Source organism: Phyllostomus discolor, chromosome 14 (assembly GCF_004126475.2).
Source record: "Phyllostomus discolor isolate MPI-MPIP mPhyDis1 chromosome 14, mPhyDis1.pri.v3, whole genome shotgun sequence".
NCBI lineage: Eukaryota > Metazoa > Chordata > Mammalia > Chiroptera > Phyllostomidae > Phyllostomus > Phyllostomus discolor.
The window spans coordinates 3,838,828-3,861,198 of NC_040916.2; the positions used below are offsets into that span (position 1 = coordinate 3,838,828).

A 22,371-nucleotide genomic window follows, 5' to 3' on the forward strand; every position below is an offset into this window, starting at 1 on the left:
GCCTCCCGTGGTGCCCCGCGGGGGGTCTGTTCTTGACCCTGCTGTGTCTGTGTCTTCTTCATCCATGATTTGCATAAGGACACAGAGGACAAGGCTATCAGATTTGCTGCTGACGAAGCGAGAGCTGGGAGGGATGGCTGGTACATACACACAGAATCAGGACTGAATTCTGAAATAATAGCCTAACGTTGACAAGATGAAATATGTCATAAACATAAAACCCTACATTTAACATTTTAAAGATTCCAGTCGTACATATATTCCAAAGGTTTGAGATATGCTCAAAAGCCTATTCCTCATAAAATAGGAAAAACACAATCTAGATTTTTTTAGATGTATGAATGTTTTATAAAAACCTTTCTATTGGCATTGCAAGAGGCACATAGGGAGTGTGGGGAGTTTGTGATCAGCTAACCTGGAAATAGTGTCATGTCTGTCCCAGGAGCCTGCTCGGTGGGGCTGATTTCAAGACCTTGGAAGATGGGATTCTTCCCGCCCAACCTCCTTCCTGCCCCAAGTGAATGATGTAACGCGGCACTTCTCATATTGTAATGTGCGTGTGAGTGTCCTGGGGGGGGGGGAGGCTTGTTCAAACGCAGATTCCGCAGATTCCGATTTGGTGGCTGGGGGGTGAGCCCTGAGATTCCGCATTTCTAACAAGCAGAATCTAACAAGCATTTCTGTACCTCCTTGGTGGTGTAGATGCTGTTGGCCCACGAAGAGCAAGGATTTAGAGGCCCTCAAAGGTTTACCAGTGGAGTTGGAAGTTAGGAAGGTTGCAACAGTACTTGCCCAGCTTACATGATAAACAAGTGCAGAGAAAAGTGGGAGAGACCCACTGAAGAAGGAAAAACCCCTGGAGCAGGGAGTTTTATTTCAGGCCACTGCAGGTCAAGGGACTTTCCAAATAGAACACCAGTCACAGAGCAGCATTATTAAAAGGGCCAGACTGCTTCCATGAGGGTACAGGTACGTTTGGAACAAATGTGAAGGCATACTCTGGGCCCCCGTCAACACTGACCTTCCCTCTGAAACGGATCACACCTTTTGTGTAAGAGAATGGAAATCCAAACCTACCAGCTGTGCATGGGAAAGTGACCTGAGGACTTCAGTACAATGACCTCAGTTTAAACACTAGTGATTTGCACACACAGTCTGACATAACAGAAACAGACCATCAAGTAGAGGGCCCCACAGTCCCCCGAAAAGACCACATCTGGAGCACCGAGCTCCAGTCTACACAGCTTATTTAAGAGGAGATGAGAAGTCAGCATGCCCTGAGTGGGCTTACAGTTGCTAGGCACTGTCCTAAGCTTTTTACATGTGTTAATTCATTTCACCCTCTCAACAATACTATGAGGTAAGGACCTCATGGTTTGGGATGGGTAAGTTGAGGCTTAAAGAGGTTTTAAGGATTATAACCAGAGGCTTAGACAGTAACAAGGTGGTGAATGTGAAGCTAGATGCAAACTCAGACAGATGGACCCCAGAGCCTATATTTTTCCCATTGTGTCATATTGTCTCTTGACACTTGTCTGACTCTTGAAAGGGCGACAAACAAGTGAGGACAGGAAGGAACAACTAGGGTGTGAAACTGGAACCAAAGAGTGGATGGTAGAAGAAGAAAAGTGTAAGATCAATGTTGAGGAAAGACAGGAATCAGCACTGTCCACTGATGTCCACTGATGGAAAAGGCTGCTGACACAGTTCTGCTCCAAGCCATGGAGGGGTCGGTGGTGCTGTCGGGCACGGGTCCAGGACACTGGAAAGACATCTGCTCTGGGAGGGGGGTTGGAAGGAATGAAAGGTTGCCGTCGAGGCTGAGACTCTAGGTCCCTCCCCTGTCTTGGTCTGTCCATCTAGAAAAACAGACTCTGACACCAGAACACAGAGTTTATGAAGAGCCACATTTAGCCTGACTTGCCCACCAATTCTGGAGTGTGTGGTAGAAAGTGGCAGCAGTGCCCAGACGACAGTCACCCAGGACAGCTGCAAACTGAGCCAAAGGAAGGTCTGGAGAACTACGTGAATGAGTTTCTGCTGACACGCCTTCCCTGACCTGTTATCTCATAAGGTTCTTGTGGGAGGGATAAACTCCTCTAAGCTGGCTGAAAATAGCTCGCTTCTTCTCAAAGAAATATGAATAAATACAGTCATCATGACAAATACGTAAGAGGTTGTGTTTCCTGTCCCAAACTACGCAGTGGGCCAGCACCTTACCAACATTCTCAGAGTGCCCCAGGAGTGAGTGACAAGGCCATGTCTCTAAGGAAAAAGGCATAGACAGATGGACAAGATGTGATCCAACTCCGCCTTGCAAACCCGCCAGCCAGTGCCTGGGAGACAGTGGTCCCGGCTTGAGCTAGGTGGAGAAATACAGCTGACCCTTGCACAACATGGGTTTGAACTGCTCCGGCCAATTTACATGCAGATTTGTATCAATTGACCCATGTTGTTTAAGGGTCAGCTCCTTCGTTGGGAATCCACATACGCAGAGGGTAGACCGTAGTTATAAGTGGATTTTCGGCTGTGCAGGTGTTCAGAGCCCCTAACCTCCACATTGTCAAGAGTCCACTGTTATCTGAAATCTCAGTCCACAAAAGGGTTTGGGCTGAGAGCAGTTTCCTATCTTACCCTCCTGTGGGTTGCCCCACCCCCAAGCAGAGTGCCCAGGGAGGGTGGGAAGGGAGGTGTCAGGCACCAGTGATTTGAAGGCATTATGCTATTTACTGTGGGGATACACAAACTAATCATAGAGAAGGACATATGTGCATAAAAATATTTTGCAACTATTTCCAGCTGGCTGTTTCAGTCAATAAAAGGACATTATAAAAGTATAATTTAATAAGCCCTGACTGGTGTGTTTCAGTGGGTTGGGTGTCGTCCCACAAACCAAAAGGTCACAAGTTCGATTCCAGTCAGGACACACGCCTGGTTTGTGGCCGGGTCCCTGGTGGGGGTGGGTGCGGGGGCAACCAATCAGGTGTTTCTCTCCCATGCTGATGTTTCTCTTCCTAACCTTCTCCCCCACCTCCCTGCTCTCTAAAAATAAATAAATAAAACATTTTTAATATATATACATAACTGAATCAGTGTAAGTGTTGTTGACTTGGCCTTGCTTCTGACAGCACCAGATTTGGAAGATGCTGACCCAGGCCCAGGGCCCTCCCTTCAGGGTTTCCCTCCATGAGGAGCCCTCTCTGTGCTCCCCACCCCTGCCTGGTCTGTGTCTCCCCCGTCCTCCTGCTTTTGCCACATCTGGGGCCTGCCACCATGAGGCAGGTCTGCAGGATTCCACCTTTATTCCCCCGCAGGGCGCTCTGCCTTGGGTGCAGCCTCACCCATTGCACAGCCCTGGAGAGATGGGAGGCTGGTTGGGTCACCACACACTAACAGGGACACTCTAGAATCGCCCTGAACAGGACAGCAAGATCAACCATGACTCTTCCTGTCCCTCTCCTCCCACCAAAGCGCTGCTCCCTCCCTTCTGGCAGGTCCCCCCATAAAAGCCACTAGAGCAAACCCTCCCTTCTCTGCTGAGTCCTTTGACCTTAATAGTAAGGGACCAGAGGCACTGGGGAAAGGGCTCGCCCAGCTTGCCTGGTCACTATGCACACTCGCATCTATGCAAGCACGCACACACACACATACACACACACACACACTCAGAAAGGAACCATATTGATAGGGATATCAGGGAAGAGCAGAACACAGGGAAAAGGAGAGACTCAGTTAAGCCCACCCTGCTGGCTGTCACCAGAGGGTTTCTGGACTCACAGGAGACCTGAACTTCAAAAACAACTGGGGCTTCCAGAGGATCTACTGCCTTGTTAGATACCCCCCCTCCTCCCCCTCCTGTAGTATGTGGGCAGAAGGGAACTGTAAGGACTAGATAGGATTTCTGATTCTCCCTCCAGCCCAGCTCTGCCTCCAAGCCTCTGCCTCAATGTCTTTGTGGATTTCTTTCTGCATGGCCTGAAGGGGCCCCCTGACGAGGCCAAGAACAGCTGTGGGCCCTCCCTACATGTGCATGGACTTGCAAGTAACACATGTACACACTCTCACTCCTGCAGAGGAGACCACACCTACCTTCCACCGCCTCTCCCAGGACTCAGGGTCTGGGCACCTGAGGAGAAGAGGCCAGATGGGCAGTCGTGAGGGGCTGCAAATAAGCTGTGACTATTGAGGGTGTCAGGACAAAGTGGAGCCAAATAAATCACCATGTCTTCATCTTTCCCCTGGCCCCATTTCCATGATCTGCATTCAAATGTGGGCCACATAAGGGGTGAGGAGAGAGCTGGGCAGGAAGCATGAAAACACCTGTAAATTCTAGTTCTGACTCTTCCCCCACCTCTCAATGTACTCTTGAGTCCATCATCTCAGAAATAGATTCTGCATAGGGAAAAGGGGGGGGGGGTCATCAAAAGTCACCCTGCACAAGCTGGGGACATGCAGAATATACAGATGTAGAGATAAAGGTCCCTACAAAAAGATACTCATCCACTTTCCCTGTGTGATTGGTCCTTATTCAAGCATCAGGCACGACCTCCTTGTAGAATCCTAGGGTACTGAATCTCCTCATCCGAAACCCATATTGCCCCAGCCTCTGTTCACCCTGCCTCAGATGGAAGCCTACACCCCACTGGGGTTCCAGCAGATCTCCACCACACACCCACTGCCCTGGCCCAATGCACTACAAAGGCACCCAGAGCCTGAGGTCAGGAGCCTAGATGAGATACCTCTAATTGCTCTCATTTTTATGGTTGGAATTGACCTCAATCAGTGGGTGCTGAGTAAATTAACAGGAAGCCTAGATAGACAAGGAACAGCTGGGTTTGATGGGCCGCTCGCCCCGCACCCCACCCCCTCCCAGGACCACAGGCACACACCGCTGCTGGGCAGCGGAGCCCTGTGAACTCTGAGAGGGGAATACGCCCAAACGGAAAGGAGCTGCCAGTCAGCTCTAAACGCCCCCTTGCTCACCCATGCTTCTGTTTGCCAAGGGCAAAGTCCTTGGTGGGAAGGGAGGGAACTGGCACCAGCCGCTGGGCACCCGTACACATGGGAAAGCCAGGTCCTGGGAGACGGAGAAACAGGCTAACTCTCACAGCGCGGCTGAAAATGGGGCCGGGCAGTATGAGCTCCTCCTCGTGCTCCCGATTCCGATTCTAGGCCTTACCTTTAATTTACCCCAATAAATATTTATAGGATAGGGATTCTGTGCCCTCCCAGTCCAGCCACTCCTCACCGCGCTGCCACCACCGCCACCGGTGCTAAGCTCTCCCCCAACTGAACCATGTGCCAGGCCTCCTGCTGACTATCATGTCCAAACTGGAGGTAGACCATTAGAAACTGGCCTCTATGGGAACTGGCTTAAGGCTTTCCCTTCGGAAGATCTCCCAGAAGCCTGAGGCGCAAGCCCCAGGACCCTGACACAGGCTCTTTCTTTTCTCACAGCTGTACCCACCTTGGCTCAGCAACCAGAAAAACCAGACCGCGCTCCCCTTTCATTCCCGGACTTGCTCCTCACAAGGGAACCCCGGACTTCTTCAGGCCCGGCCCCACCTCCCTCAGCTCTCCCCAGCACCCAGCCTCTCCCATCCCTGCAACAACAAGCAAGAGGTGCCAGCTTCGAGGCTCAGCTACAGGCCCTTGATTTTAGATCCCTGTTTCTCCTTCCATAAGAGTCCTTCCATTCCTCTTGCAGCAAGAAAAGACTGGGCAACAGCATCAGCAACACAGACCCTGGGCAAGGTGTGTGACCTCCGATCTGTGACTCTGGGCAACTCGAGTTTACCTGTGTGCCTCAGTAAACCCACAGATTGGAGTTGCGGGGATCCAACCAACACTGCACGTGGAGGGCGAGAGAAGCCTGAGCAGTTTAGGCTTGGACTTTCTCCGAGTGCCTCTCAAACTGAAGGCAGTGACCCAGCTGGTGGGTGTGAAATCATGCTGGAGGGTCAAGATTATCTTTTTTTTTTTTTTAACAAAAGAGACCAGACTAGTCTGAATGTAACCAGAAGCTAGCAGTAAAGGAAACACACATGTGTTTTCTGGGTTGTGATGAAAAATTCATTCCTATTGGTTGCTGTCAAAAATTTCAGTCAGGCCTTACTTTGAACACTTTCTTGCAGGTGTTCCTGCCTGACAAACCTGCTTCCCGCCCTGGGTAGGCTGGGATGGTCAACTCCTCGAGTGCGAGGGCCGCGTTTCCTACCCCTCCCACCTCCATCCTGCCGCAGGGCTGCACTCGGACCAGGGCGGCTCTCCGACAGGAGCCGTGCCCAGGCTGGGAGGCACCCACTTAGGAGGAAGCTGCATGGAGGTGAGAAGGGACCTCCACTGACAGTATCAGGCACTGTCCCAAACGACGTTTCTGGACGTCCACGTTAGCACCTCCACTTTACAGATGAGGAAACTAGAGCTCAAAGAGGGGGCGGGGACCAGGACTGACAGCTACGTTTGGAAGCCCATGGCTTCCCCTCTGGACCACGCTGCCGCTGTCACCGCCCAGCAGAGCGCCTGCGCGTCGTCCTAGCTCATCTACCAGCATCCCGCATTGGCCGAGATGACTCACACCACAACACACACACACACACACACACATACACACACACACAGGCGCGTGCACGCGTGCGCAGTGGAAACCACACGGCATCCTTTCCTACCTGCCTTTCTCAGGCTTTCCCCGTCCCATGAGAGTGAGAGGAGAGGACTGTGATGGGGGCATCTGGGATTTGTCCTCCTCTTGGTCCCCTCTGTCCTCCTCTGCCTCTTTTGAGGCTGATTTCCCCCTAGCTTGCCACCCCCTCCTCCAATGCCAGCTAACTGGTTACCCGGGCAACCCAGCTGGGAGGCTGCCAGTTACCATGGCAACCCAGCATGGCTGCCAGGCTGTCTTGCTTAGGAAGGTCAGGGGACCAGCCAGGCAACAGAGCTGCAGCGAACTTGCCAGCAGCACTGGCCCAGGTGGGGGGAGGGGTGGCCTTATGTGCCTGAGGGAATGAAGTTACTGCTGTCAGGGGGCCACCTCTCAGTTTCCTCTGAGGCAGCCTGGGACATGAGCCACAAGAAGACTTCCTCAGTTTTCTAGTTCAGGCCTGGTCCCTCCAACCTGTTCTGGAGTTCCAGTGACCTCGCCTCAAGTAAATTTTCTCTGAGTGAGGAGCAACTGGCTGTCACTCAGCCTAACCCTGAGCCCCTCCCACCCTCCTCCCTCTCTGAGCATATCTGAGAGTTAACACACATGCAACATGTGTGTGTGTGTGTGTACAGTGTAGTCTCTCCATGATATATATTGGTAATAATAACAAAGAAGAGCTATTATTTTCTAGCTCATATTTCTTACTATGTGCCAAGCATGGTCTAGGCACCTTGTGCAAAGCTCCTCCACTGATCCACACAACAGGCTTACTATCCGCACCTTGCAGATATAGCAACTGCGACTTTGGGAAGTTAAGGCACTTGTTAAGGTCATTAATTAGCACAGCTAAGATGAAGGGTGGACCAGCTTTTGAAATTCCTTGAGCTCTTGGCTCCTGTCCATCCCCCACCAACCTGGTCTGACTTCAAGGAAACATTTTGAACCTTTATTAAAAGATTATTCAATGCCAGATGTTTTATTCATATTATTTTACTTAGTCCTTACCTCTGTGAAGGAGGCTTTAGACTCCTCACATGGTAGCTTAAGAAACCAATACCCCCCAAAATTAAGCGACCTTTCCAAGCCGATGAGACCCACCTTAAGGGGTCCCTTCCTTTGGGAACCCTCTCCTGACTCTGCTGGGAGAGCCTATCACTCACTTGCCTTGCCCACCAACGTGTGTAGCACACGTGTGTCTCTGTCACAGACAGGACAACCGTTGGCTCCCATGTCCGCTCCCTTACTAGACTGTGATTTAAAATTTCATTTTTGCAAACTAGTTCCTGCCTGGTATGAGCATACAGTAAATATCTGCCAAAGGAAAGTAGAGGGGCCAGGATTCCAAGTCCCAGTCATCTGATTCTCGATTCCATGTGCTCTCTACCACATTACCCTGACTCATTCATTCATTCAAGTAGCAGTTATCACACAGTTGCTATATGTCTGGCTCTGTGCAAAACATCACAAAGACAAAGACAAACGGGACAATCTCTTGCCTTGAAGCAGCTCAGTCTAGTGAAGGTAGAGGCAAGGCTGAAGAGGATGGGAAATAAATGCATCCCCACCACCGCCATCAAAGACTTTCTCCGGACTGTTCCCCCATGCCTATTCCCTGGGCCAAACTCTGACTCATTCAAAGCTTCATGTATCCAACCAACATTTGTTGAGCATCTACTACTATGTGCTAATGCCCTCAAATCACTCATGGTTTGGGGGAGAGAAGGCAGCATGAGAAGGCAGTGGAAATGAGGAATTACTGGACAGTGTGGGAAGTGACTAATAAGGTACAGGGGTCTAGGAACTAGTGGCCGAGGACACTGAGACCATCTGTGTAACTTTAAGGAGCTTTCACATTCAATGTGATAAAGCCATTTCATGTTGCACTGCTTTACATTCAGACCCACTTCTTACGTGACCTCATTTGAACCTCAGTGACGTAGGCAGGGCAGGAATTATTGCCCTCACTTCAGAGCTAGGGAAACTGAGGCTCAAAAGGGGAAGAACATTGGATTAGAAGGAAGGAACCTGGGGTCTAGGCCTCACTTGTGATTCTAACAAGTCTAACGACCCCTTCATCAGCATACTCCCACACCACCATCCCACCTCACCGAAAGCTGGCTTTCATTCCTAGCTATAACCTCTTCGGTTCCCCGGCTGGGCAGCCAAAGCTTCAGCTGAGGCAAGCAGGCTTGCCTACGATTCTTTGGATAGCCCATTGATACTAATGAGAATCCAGGAACCAAGCAAAATCAGAAAAACAACCTTACCACCAGAGACTAGGTTGATTTTAATGGGCTAATTGCAATCATTAGGCTAATTGAAAAAGCAAATTGGCACTTGCAATCATAGACCCAGGTTCTCAGGTAATGATGAGTCAGACTGGGTGGACTGGGCATCATCAGCGCTAGGGAGGGGCCTCACCTTCCCCATGGAGGGGTTTCCTAGGCCCTGCAGGAGTACAGCCTCAGCGTCCCCACGTGTTGATGAGATCAGCACTGACACACCCAGCTCAGCTTCCTGAATTCACACAACCTTCTACAGAGACTGGATAAGTGACCTGGGAGCGTTTTAACAGTCACCCTGAATACCATCTGTCCTAAACACATTTCCCCCTAATCCACCGCAACACCTGTCTGACCTCTGAGTGAAGGTATTGCCTTCTGCTATGCCCTGTTCAAATAATAATAATAACAACCAGCAAACACTTGCTACAAATTACACAGCTGCTAATTTGGATCAGGATTTGAATCCATGTCTTCAAATTCCAGATGAGTGGTCTTTCCACAGCCCCAGCAGGCAGCGCGCCACTCTCTGTGGGTAACACTCGGACACTTGCCACACTGGAAGGCACACAGAGGGCTCACCCAGCCTATTCTCAACTCTTCTTCCTCTCTGCTCTGCATTTGTTCTACATGTTCCCCAAACAAAGTAGGGTCTCTCCTCTCTAAATGTTTTTTTTGAGAGGTTGGAGACTGGCCTGCCGAAGTCACCGCACTGATGTGCTGGCTTCCAGACCTCCTCAGACCAGAGCCCAGAGCCCGTGCAAAGCCTCTAGAAACAAGGGCCCACTCTTGCAGTTGCAATCCAGTTGCAACCTTCTTCTTCCTGACTATCCTCTGGGGGACCCCCATGCCCAGTGCCAATGGCCTCAGGGAACCTCCCAGCAGGCCAGAAAGGAAGACGGAGAGGAAACGGCTCAGAGAGACCCATCAGAACCGGCTGTCACAGTGCTTCTTCACCCTGGGCTGGGCCCACGCTCAACTCAGTTCCTCCCAGTCCAGGGCCCTGGGCCCGCCAGCTCCTTCCTCTGAGCCCACGGACACAGGCTGGGCCTGGCTGGGTGGGGGCATCTCAGGCCCACCAGCCGTGATGTCGGCCTGGGAGCCAGAGCTGCTGGCTCACTGACTTCCTTTGTAATTACTTCATTTACACAGAGCAGGAAGAATCCAACTCAGTCCAGGCAGACGTGTTAAAAGTAATTATCTGTGTAATGCATCCTGCACCATCACCTTCCTGTAAAGAAGGAAAAGAACCCAACCAAGCAAGAGAGAAAAAAAAAAGAAAGAAAGAAAATCCCATATTGTCTAGAGCCTGTGCAGCCGCCCAGGATTAATTACACTCTGAGCTAACACATTTATCACCTTGCCACTGATTGGAAAACCAAGGGTTTTTAATAATTCCTATCGTAGCCCCACACTCCCTGAGGTGAGGGGACACAGAGCTGCTTGTTTCCTGTCGGAAAGCCCAGGGCAGTGCCAGGTAGCCACCTCGACTCACCTGCCACCCCCACCTAGAGATGGCTGGAGCCTCAGGCCCGAGTCTCCGGGGGACCCCCTCCTGCCTCCTCTCCAGCAGCAAGACCTGCTCATGTACTGCCCGAGCTGAAAGGCAGGTGCAGCGAGGAGGAAGTAACGCTCCTCTGGGAGGACCTGGGAGCCAGGGTTTGGGGGATCATAGGACATCTAGACCACAGGCTCAGGCAGAGACAGGCCCACTGGGGCCGCACATGTACCAGAGCCTCGGTGGAGCCCGCCACCCACGCCATCAGACGGAGGGCGAGGGGTCTGTGGGGATGGGGAAGCACTGTCAAGCCCTGAAGGCTGCAACTCCGTTGGACTTGGACTCTGAGCCCATCCCCTCCCACCACCTTCCCCACTGCAGCTCAGCCTCCCTGTCCCTGCAACCCAGGACTGGCTCCCTCCATCCTGGCTCTCCCCTCTCTTACCTTTCCTGGTTTGTCACAAAGAGTATCTCAAGTGGCCTCTTCTCCCTTTTTGTCCCCAGCCTTTCCTGTACAACCCCCCCTCTCGCCTCCTATCCCTCTCTGCCAGCTCCCCAACCTCACTCCTTCACCCAGAACTTCACACAGGAAGCCTGAGGCCCGTATCCAGCTGCAGCCTGATCCCATCATTATAAACCTGCTCCCCAGGCCCCCAGTGCCCACACCAGGCTCCAGCTCCTTCAGGTGCCCCTGACCTGATCTTAGACTACAGAGGTCCAATGCCCCCTGGGAGTCCAAGAGCCTCAGGAGACCTGGGCCCCAACCTCCGGCCCATAAAACACACACACTCTGAGCCCTGCCCACATGAGTCTGACCCCAGGACCTCCCTCCATCTTTCCTTCCTTATTGCCATCAACATAGTCCTTCCGGCAAGAACAGAGGCAGGGTGGGGCTGGTCTCTTTGCTTTAGGCAGGTTGGGGTCCCCAGATGGAACCTTGTTAGCTGACAGCCCCAAACTGGCCTCACCTAGGAGGTACCATTCAAATATAATAAATTCAAACCACATCAGCCCTTCCTGGGGATTCTGAGGGTGTTGGGGGGGGGGGGCGGGTCTGGGGAAGGGGACACAGAGAGGACTATAATTAGCATTCTCAGAATCCATGATCCCCAAGTAACGCTGCCAAAAATAAGGAAGGGGGAAGGCAGTGGCACCACAGTGCCAGCAGCCTGGGCTCACAGGGCAGGCGGCTGCCAGCTCCGACCAGAGCCCAACCTCCCTCCTCCCACCTCGTCTACATGATGCATCAAAACAGACTCACCGGCTTCTGAGGTGTGAGCCCCACGCTGAAGAGCTATTAACTCTCTGGGCCCCAAAGCACCCCTCCCCCCAGCTCAGGCCAGCTGGGGTCCTCCTCCCCCGCCTCTCAGGGCCCCCTTCGGAAAAGCGGGGCTCTGGATCCTATCTGGTCTAATTAGTCATCTCTCCAGCTGGCGGGGCCCTGGTGCGGGGAGAGGATGCTGTTGTGGTGACTGCAGGATCCAGCATCTTTCCCAGGCAGAGGCAGCTGGGCATGCTCCGTGGGCTCCCGAGGGGATTTCAGGGCCACGTGACTCTCCCTCCCCAAGCTGTCACTTAGGATCAGGAGTAAATAGTCCCCCCGAAAGGTTTAACTCCCTCCACACCAGCGACAAGCTGCTAACCACCCATGCGGCCACCCTGGAGAGGATGGGGTACTTCAGCACAGCTCACCCGGCCTTCCACCACTGAGACAAGGCTGCCCCCCAAAGGGGATCTGGGCCACCTTCTGTGTAAGCAGCATTTTTCAGTGCTCCCCAGAATGCAGGGAGCCAGAAGGTACCCAGGGGTCTGGCCTCACTGGGCCCATCTGTGGTAGCCTCCACCTCTGTGGCTGTTCACCCAAGACATGGGCACGTCTCTGGGTGCCAAGGAGAGTTGGCCAGGGCCCTAGCGCCTTCACATCCCCACCCCCACTCCAGCACAATGAATTGAAAGAAATAACATTCAAAGCTGGTAGGAGTCCATGACAAGGTGCTAGGACCTTCTGGTCCTTAACCCAAGATGGTCTCCAATGCCCTTGGGCAAGGATGCTGGTGGAGCTAGGGGGCGTCTGTGTTTTGCATTATTTAGGGTCAGAGGCAGAAGGGAGGGCTTCAGATAATAGGATGGCAGCCGTGTTGCTGCTGTAGACGAGGCCATACCATTAAGAGATTCCCTCTCTCCCTCTGTATCTCTCCCACCCTCAGTTTTCTTCTCTTCTTCACATTTCTATAGATGCTAGAAAAGTATCAGATTCTCTGTGACAATGGGTAAGACTGAGTTTCATAACCAAATCAGAAAGATGGCGAGAAAGTGGTGTCTTCCCCCTGAGCTCCCCGGCCAGCTCGTTGGGTCTCAGTTCCGCCCTGAGACCCAGAAGCTGCAGCCCGAAACAGAGGAGCTCCTGGGGTCACTTGGGAACACAGAGACATCTCGCAAAGCAGTGGCTGGAGGAAGGGCATCTACAAGGACCACCCACATGATTATTCTGTCTTTTTTGAATGTTTATTATTAGTACAACTCAATTTTTTTAATTAAGCCCCTCTTCCCTCAAATACAAATACTTACCCTTCTCTGTGGGCCTTTTATTATTATTATTATTGATTTTAAGAGAGAGAGAGAGACATATCAATGTGTTGTTCCACTTACTTCTGCCTTCCCTGGTTGCTCCTTGCATGCGCCCTGACTGGGGATCAAACCTGTAACCTTGGGGTATCAGGATGACGATCAACCAATTGAGCTAACCAGCCAGGGCTCTGCCGGTCTTTTTAAAGTATAAGCATCATTTTTACCAACTGAAAACTTTATCTTTACAAGAAAACTCTACGATATAATCAGAAATGCAGACTTCCCTTGAGGCTCAGGAGGAGCCCTGCTGGGGGGATATTAAGGGGGTCTGACCCAAACCCCATTCCCCACACCACAGAGAGCTACGAGAAGGACTGTGGTTCCCACTGCAGAGAAGGCCAGGCTGGGGCGGGATCCCTCCGATTGCAGCGTCATGCACCTGCCTGAAGCTGTGTTGGGCAGTGCGATCCCTAGGTCCCACCCCCCAACTCTCCCCCAGCTCAACTGGGGTGCTGAGCTCATTGGCTCTGGGAAGGCCACTCAGCAGTGGTGGCAGAGAAGTCCTGGGTGCAGGCCCAGTGCCAGGCAGGGCAGGTGAAGCCCAACCCACCTGCCCTGGCTCTCCAGGATTTGGCAAGGCCACCCTGTACAGGCTGGGGAAGAGCTGGCTTCCGATAGACAGAGATGAGGGAGGGGCTCAGGGGACACCTCTGCCTTGAGAAGCCAATGGAGCAAAGCAAGGCAGGGGCCAGAGATCACAGCACCCGGGAGGGGCAAGGGAGGGTGGGGAAAGAGACAAGGACCCCGGCCCCCATCCCACAAAACCCTCAGGCAGCTGGAAAAGCCAGGAGACAGACAGATGGGCCTGCTGAGAGGGTTTCCCCTCCGGCAGACAGAGGGCACAGGCTGCATACGAGCCCTGTGGATCCTCTGAGAGGCTTGAGCCAGACCCATCCAGGCTTCTGGGAGATCTGGGTGGCTCTGGGGGCCTGAGAGGCCAAAGGGAGGACTGCGGTGGGGGACAGTGCCTTCAGTCCGAGGAGCAGGGTTGGGGGACGCAGCAGGCGGGTCTCAGAGTTCCCACAAGGACGGGTGAAGTGGAGCAGAGAAAGCAGACTCCCTTGGCCAAACCTAAATTCTCTTTGTCCAGAGCAGCTGAGCTGGGAAGGGTGTGAGGAGTCAGACAAAGGAACGAGGGTTCCTGAGAACATACCTCTGTGGTTCTCTTTTCTGCCCCAGAACCCACAGCCCCGGTGCTCAGAGCGGGAGTCCACAACTCCCCAAACACCCCAGTCCTCCCTGCCTTCCAGGTGTCATCGCCACTCCCATCTTGCGGTCGCAGAGGCCGCCACCACGAAGGACTTGTTGCCTGTCGCACACACCCTGCCCACTCCTCACCCAGGCCATGCGCACGTGGGTCTCTCCCTCCCAGAATGTGCCAAGTGGGGAGCAGAAAAGGGAGCCCCATGTGATGAATTATCTTCGAGGACCTACCCGAGTTTGAACCCCAGTCCCGTCTCCCACCCCATCGAGGGACTTTGAACAAGTTACTTGACTACTGAGCCTCACTCAGTTTTCCTCACCTGCCAATGGACCCTGCATCACTCACAACCTTTTCTCCTCCTCCGTCTCGTTCTTGGTTGGTCGTGGTCATTATCTACCTTTCCGAGGGCAGAGCATGGGCACTAACTGCAGGTTTGCTGTCCTGTGACCTCTCTTCTTTGTCCCATCTGCCCTCTGAAGGCAACAGAACAGCTCTTGGTGTCTCCACGGCACTTCCCAGGCACCACTGCCGTGGGGTCCCAAAGGTTAGGGGGTCCCACAAGCACCTGGGGAGAGAGCCCTGGCTTTTGCACCCCTGCCTCCCGCAGCCCTGGTGCAGCCATGAGCAAGCAGCTCGGGTGAGCCAGAGGCACTGGTGGAGTGGCCACCACCTTCTTGGATGAAGTGCTCGGACCAGAAGTGGGACGAAGTGATAACAGCTGGGCAGCGGTCCTTGGGCTAGAGGACGTTCAGGGCCAAGTTGGCACGGGCCAAGTTGGCATGGCCCACGGAGGCACTTGCACCCACATGCAGGAGCAGCAGGGGCGCGAGCAAGGAACAGGGGTCAGCAGAGGTGCGGCGCTGCAGAAAGCATCCCTGCCACATCTCCCCCTCCACCAGTTTAGGAAAGGCGCTACTGGAGACGGAATTTGCAAGCTCCACCCTGGCTGCTGCCGCAGGAAGAGTGGAAGGAGCCAGGGCCAGAGACCAGGAATGGGTGCTACACAGCCAGATGCTTAAGCTTTGAAAGACCCATCATGGCTGAGAGGTGGCGGAAGATGGTCAAGATGGTCTGTCAGGTCCAGGAGGGCCCTCCCTACCAACCTGAGGAGAGATGCCCAGCCCTCCCTTTCGCCTTTGCTGGGCCAATCGTGTATGCTTTGGTGCCCTCTTCTGGATTTATTTGGTACACACATAAGGCTTACAATGGGTTTTACCCACATTTTAACCCTTTGTTTTTTCTCTTCTCCCTGCACCACCCCTTCCTGTAAATGACAACTTCGAAACTGCAGGCTCACTTAGGCAATGACATCAGTTATGGGTACCATGAGAATCATCTCCCATGCAGCATGAAGGAAAGGGCTTATTGACACACGATTATACTTGTCTGATCCTGGGCAAATGTTAATATTTGTCAATGAAATCTGGCTTACTCACACTGGAAGAAAAAAATAGCTTCCTGCCTTGGCTGGTGTGGCTCAGTGGATTGAGTGCCAGCCAAAGGGTCACCAGTTCCATTCCCAGGCAGGGCACATGCCTGGGTTGCAGGCCAGGTCCCCAGTAGGGGGCGTGCAAGAGGCAACCATATCTTGATATTTCTCTACCCTTTCTCCCTCCCTTCCCCTCTCTCTCTAAAAATAAATCAATATAATCTTGAAAGAAAAAAATAGCTTCCCAAGTTGCCTGTATTTCTCACTTTTATTATTATGTTTTGGGATGCATGTCTTGGGTCCTCAGAGTTTGTAACCCACCCGCCAACCAAATGCCATAAACCTTTTTAGGGTGGATTGTTCAGGGAACTGTGAAAATAAGGAGTGGGCCGTTCACTCATTCTCCATCAGTGGGTGAGGGTTTACTGAGCACCGCCCTGCCAGAGCCCAGGACCATGGCTGCTGGAGACACCGTGGCTTTAGGTGCAAGCACAGCCTGTGAAATCAAGCAGACATGGGGCTGGTCCCAGCTTTGCTTTCTACAAGCTTTGTGACACTAAACACGTTATTTACCAAGTCTCAATTTGCTTGCTTAAATAGTTAGGAATGATAGCATCTCCCTCATAACGCTGGAGTGAGGATGAAATGAAATGATGCAGGAAAGCACCCAGCTCTTAGAGTATCCACTGCTGCTCTCGGTGTGTGTAGTGACCACCATGCCTGGGGACAGCCAAGAATGCATAGTAGATGGCTTGCTGCCACTTTGTCACAACACATGATGAAATAACATCATCTCTGTTTCCAGGCTTTACGACCACCCTGCACTCACCCCTGCGCTCACCCCTGTCCTTGATGAGTGTTCAGTCTACAGCAGTGGGTCTCTACGTGTGGTCTGAGGACCAGCAGCATCAGCATAACCTGGGAACCTGTTATGAAATGCAAATGCTCCGACTCTCTGAATCAGAAACTCGAGGGGAGGGGCCAGGCAATCTGTCTGAACAAGCCCTCCAGGAGATTCTGATGCACACTCGAGTTTGGGAGCCACTGATCTAGGGAAAATGACAATGTGTAAACGAGCAATTACAATACAGGCGGGCTTCCCTGAAGAAGTGATGTAATGAGCAGAGTCTTGAAGGAAGAGCAAGTGTTCACAGGTGGACACAAGTCAAGCTAGAGAAGGCATTAGAGCCAGCAAAGGCTTGGAGGCACAGAAGGGAGGCAAGTGTTGAGGGGACCGTGGCAATTTGGTCTGGCAAATTGGGGCGTGGCGGGGGGCGGGGGCGTTGGAGAAGGAAGGCAGGAGTGCCTCAGTTTGCCCTATAACTGAAAGCATGGAAGGTTTTCAGCGGAGCACGATATGACCACATTTGCATTGTAGAAAAAAGCATTCTTGCAGCAGTGTGGCCTGGAGGCAGGGTGGTCAATTGGGAAGCTGCTGGAATGACCCAGGTGAGAGCCCAGGGGGCATGAACCCAGGGAGTGGCCCTACGATGATGAGAAGGGAGTGGGTGGAGGGATATCTAGGAGAACTGGCAGACCCTGAGGGGGAGAGCCTGAGGCTGTCTCTTGGGGTTCTGCCTTGGTGGCCCCTCTGATGAAGATGGGATAGGTGTCAGTGATGGACAGGCCATGAGTTCAGGACTAGACGTGCTCCGGATTGGTCGCTTAACCAGGACTTAATTATGCCACAGTTGTTTATCTCCCAACAGTTTTCAATCGTTTATTCCAGCAAATATTGACTCCCCATCATATGTCAGGAAGGTTCTAGGACAGAGGGGAACACAAAATAGCCAGAATCCACTCTCAGGGCTGATGTGTCAGTGGTGGGGAACACCAACAATAAACACATAAACAAAAAACTTTCGAGTCGTGGCAGGTGCAATGAGGGAAAGTAAGAGGCAGTGAGGAGGAGTGGGGGTGATCTTCAGATGAGGTCGTCGGGAAAGGTCCCTCTGAGAAGGTAACACTGAGCTCGATAATACGCAAGAGCCAGATGGGCCAAAACAGGAGGAAAGTGCTCCCGGGCGGAGCAAACAGGCAAGTGCACAGGTCCTGAGGTAGGGATGAACTCGGTGTGATGGGGAAAAGAAAGGTGAAAATCACCACAACTGGACAGGTCGGGGAGAGGAAGACAGGGCCAGGCCATAGCAGGTGGGAGGCGTTTTGTGGCTGATGAGAAGAGATGGGGCACGTGAAAACTCGCAGTCAGTGACCTTGAGAACCAAATGCATGTAACTGGATGCTGAGACGGTGTCTTCAAAAAGCAAAGGAGAAACGTCTTAACTGCAGCAGGAAGGATTTGGGCTGTTTCAGGGGAAGTTCAAGCCGTGAGAGCCATGTGATATCGGAACAATTTCCAAAACAGATAATTTGTCACATTTTGTTTTTGTTTTAACCTCAGTGGTTAACAGTCAGGCTGATGTAAGTGCTGGCTGGTCTCACAGTGGGAATGGAAAAGTGACCTCTCACGGTATAGGTGAGCGAAGATTTCAAAAAAGAGAGGGAGGAGAAGGAGGGAGGAGGGTCCTCCTTCCCCTGGCTGGGTAGGGGCCCCCTCTGGGCAGCCATCTTCTCTACCAGCCCTGCAGGATCTGAGGCCAGACCACGTGGGGAGGCCCACAGGCCTGAGCACGCTGAGCCTCACCCATGGGAACAAAGCCAGGACCCAGCCTGGCTGGGACATGGAGAGACCCAGGCCAAGGCAGGGGGAAATGAGTCCAATCGGGCAGGTGCGCACCACCCCGGCCCAAAGAGCTGCTTCCATGGTGACATCGATGGTGGCGCCTTTAGCTGCGGAGAGCATGCGCTATCCCAGCCCACAGAGGGGGCTTGACCAAGCCCCTGAGAAAAACAGAGCACTGGACCCACACCTGCCCCAGTCAGGATGGCGGTGACCCCACCCAGAGGAGCAGGAGTAGTGGAGGCAGCCCTGTCACCACCCAACCTGCCTGTTGTGCACCTGACTCACACCTTCCCTCCAACTGGCTCACTTCCTGTTTCTCCTGGCACCCAGGGCTCCGTCCCCTTCCTCTGAACGTTCCTCCTGTGTGTCTAGAACAGCCTCTCTCCTCTGTTAGCCCCCTCCCTCCTACTCCCACAGCCCAGCCCAATGCTCCACCCACCCCACCTTGCCTCAGAAAACTTCCCACGATCAACACTGGCTCTCCCGGGCCAACAGAAACACACGCAGAGACACACACCTCACACACACACCCAGCTTTATCTGCCGCTGGCTCGGAAGGCTTGACACCTGGCCAGAGAACCCAGCAAGGCCTTCAGAGAAAAACTGGACGCTCGAACCTTCTCCCCTCTCAAGAAGGCATCAGTGACAAGGACAAAAGCAGAACCAACAGGGAGACCAGAAGCAAAGCGCACCATACTCACTTGATGAAATACACAGCTCCTTCCTGGGTGGAATCCATCTCCCAGCCCGTGGGCAGATCTGTGAGGAAGCAAGGTCACAAAGTCACCCTCTCTCCCTTCTCAGCCCCACAAGCCCGATCTGAACTCAGGAGGGATGGGAGCTGGGGGAACTAGGGAAATTCAGAGCAGCCAACAGCATTCAAACCCCACGTTTCACCCTTTTTGTCCATTATTCTTATCAGACTGTTTCCAGCAAATAGAAAGAAAGATGGCAGCAAACGGAACACCCCCTGTCAATGAGCAGTGACCAAACGAATCACCACCTCACAGGATTCACTCACTCATTCAACGACCTTTGATGAGCAGCTGCTCTGTGTGGGGCCCTGCGCCAGCCCCCAGGGACGCAGCCGTGAACGCACAGACTGTGGCCCTGAGGGTTCTCAGGGTTGTCCCACCGCCTGCTTATATCACAGCCCCAGGCCTCACAGATAATTAGCTCCAAATTCTGCTGCCAAAGACAAGATACCAGTCCCAGAAAATCAGACTTCTTAAACAATTTTTAATAGCACTTCTGCAAGGAAAATTATCCATAGAAATGCTCAGAGCAGAGAATCCCAGACCCGCCGAGTGAGCAGGGACTGAGGAGCTGAGGAACCCACGGGAGGCTCAGCCCCCGCCCACAGCTCCGGAGCGGAGCACCGCCATCTCCTGAGAGCGCCCTGGGGTCTCCGTCTCGTGCTGTCTGCCCTTCCAAAACGGCCCCTTACAGCATCCTGTGTCTCCAGCAAACAGGGCTCCTCCGCCCCACAGAGGCAAAGGAGAGACCAGAGGGGATCCGCTGTCAGAGGTGGGGACCGGCAGGGCTCTGGGGGAGATCATTCATTTTGGGGTGCAAGAGGTCCCTGGCTGACATATTAGAAAACAGGTGTGGGATCTCTTCACAATCACTGCCACATTTCCGGTCAGCCCAAATGCCCACCTTGTGTACGAGGTTTCATAAAATACAGGCCTGGATCTCCCCAGCTATATTACCAGCTGGGTTCTATAGAGTGGAGAGCCCAGTTTTGATAAATTCATTTTACTCATCCCTACTTGTCGAGGTTTATTTCCATAGTTGCTGCTGATGGAAATGCTGCCGCTTCAACACAGGCGAGCAGTCAGCAGGCCCCCCCGCCCCCCCGCTCCCTCAGAACTTGGTCCATAGAAATAGCAGCACCAGGTACCACTTAGCGTGGGCTTCCTTCCTCTAAGCTGCACATCTCACCACCACTAGCACATTTCATCTGCACAGCAACAGCACATAATAGGCTTCATCCCAAACATTTTTACAGATAAGAAAACAGGCCCAGAGAGGTCAATCAACTTGTTTGAGGTCACACAGGAAGTGTCTGAGCCGGAATGTGAGTCTGGTCTGCTGCCTCCAGAGCTCACATTCTTTGCTCTGTGCTGCTCTGTGAATGCTACTTGTTCCCCTGTGTCCCTGTGGGAGGACATTCCCATTCAGAAGGGTGTGGGTTGGCAGCCTCCCCAAGTAGAGGGACCCCCATTGGGTCAGAATCATAAAAAATCCTGCTACTGTGATGTGCCTGGGAAAGAGGCCAGTATGGATTATGTGCCCTGCCTTTTCCAGCAACTTCCCTCCACACTGCCCTCTCCGCCTGGGCAACACCAAGGGTGCTTATATTCTTGCCCAGGCGGAGTGCCCGCTGAGACAGCTGCCCTCCCAGCAAGCTTCAGGGGCATTTAACCCCTTCCCAGCCTTGGACAACCAGTTGGCTGCAGCCAAAAATGAAGGAATAGGCCCGAGGGCTCTTATTCCTCTCCCAGTCCTGCCTAGCCCTGATAAGGTGGAGGGACTCGGACTGCAAACAGCTGAAACACGGAAGAAGGAGACAGTCCTGTCTGGGGTCAGGAGGCCCGCTGTCAGAAAGACACCTCCGGCTGTAACAGCAGCAGTCGCCTCTGCTGAGAGTGACTCACTCACAGACTCTGTGCCACAGGCTTTTGAGGTCCGTAATCCTATCCCCACTCTACAGAGGAAGAAGCCGAGTCCTGGAAAAATTATTGCTCAAGGCCACACTAACAGAGCGTTGAGTCAGGTCTCCCTGCCCCCACAACGTCTGCACTTCGCCCTGATTCCGCTTCTCCACTGAGTGGCCCTGAGCGGGGGGCTGCCTCTCTGCTCTCCAACCTCCCGACTTTAAAATGAAGGCCTTGGACTCCAGGATCCCCGACATCCCCTCCAGCTCGAAAAACACAATGATTCCAGCCAGGAATCCAAAAGAAAGTAGGCTGGGGGCAAGTCAACAGCTTGCCCCAGTGTGCCCAGCAGAGCCACTGGCCCAGGGGTGACCTAGCCTCTCCGGACCACGTGCCTGCCCTGTGGTCAGGTGGAGGGCTGGGAGGCCCGTGGGGGTGGGTCTCTGCTGGCCTGAAGAGGACAATCGGCTGTTCACTTGAAGTACCCCAGGCCTTCTGAGTCTTTGTGCTTCTGTCCTTCCGTTTGGACTGAAATCTTTGCCTGTACCTGTCCCCCGTTTGCCACTAGCCTGGGTCCCCAAGGGTAGGAATAGTCTTCTGCAGAGTAAGCAATCCTTGTGGGCCCTGTCCCCTTTTCTGTCATGTTCCCCTATGTGAAGGAGTTCCTAGTTACTGAACATTTAACTTAATTAAAATTTAAAATTCAGTTCCTCAGTCACAACAACCACACTCCGACTGCTCAGCAGCTACTTGCGGCCGGTGGTGACCGCACTGGCGGCACAGAGCGAGGTCCTCCCGAGGCGGCAGTTCCCGGGCGGGTGCTCCGCCCGTCCGGGGCTCTCAAGATGGAGGGGATTTGCTGATTGAGCAGGAGGATGAGACAGGAGTAAAATCCTTGTTCTCAAAGGTCTTTCCCAGATACTAATCTTAAAGCTGGAGGCTTTAAAAGACCCAACAGTGAGCATCAGCCCTCCTGTAATATCCTCCAGATGGTGGATGTAATAATGTTCAGCTGAGCCCATCCATGGAGAAAGAAAAAGTCAGGAGCAAAGTCCTACTGCCACCTCAAGCCATTGCTTCCTTTTCGACTGAAAGGCAGGGACAGATGAGCTTCTTACCTGGGCTGGAGCAGTGTCCACTCTGGATGGGTGATTTCGTACCAGGGTGCACCCAACTGGTTGACTTTTCCTCATCACTGTAGAAAACCAATGAGCAAGGGTCAGATTCAAGAGAGGCTTCCCTGAGCGGGACCCGTCTCCAAATTCACGCCCACACCAACTGTCTGATCCCAGACACACGAGGCGGGAGCACCCACATTTCACTCACTCATTCACTCATTCATTC

At 52.9% G+C, this 22,371-nt stretch overlaps 1 protein-coding gene across 1 annotated transcript in view; it reads right to left on the bottom strand.

The window, feature by feature from the left end:
• The window catches only part of PLEKHA6 (pleckstrin homology domain containing A6), a 133,901-nt gene that overhangs the window by 105,879 nt on the left and 5,651 nt on the right, over nt 1–22,371 (bottom strand). The window contains 2 exon segments of the mRNA XM_036015413.1: nt 19,069–19,126; nt 22,146–22,222. Coding sequence (XP_035871306.1) covers nt 19,069–19,126; nt 22,146–22,222 — 135 coding nt within the window.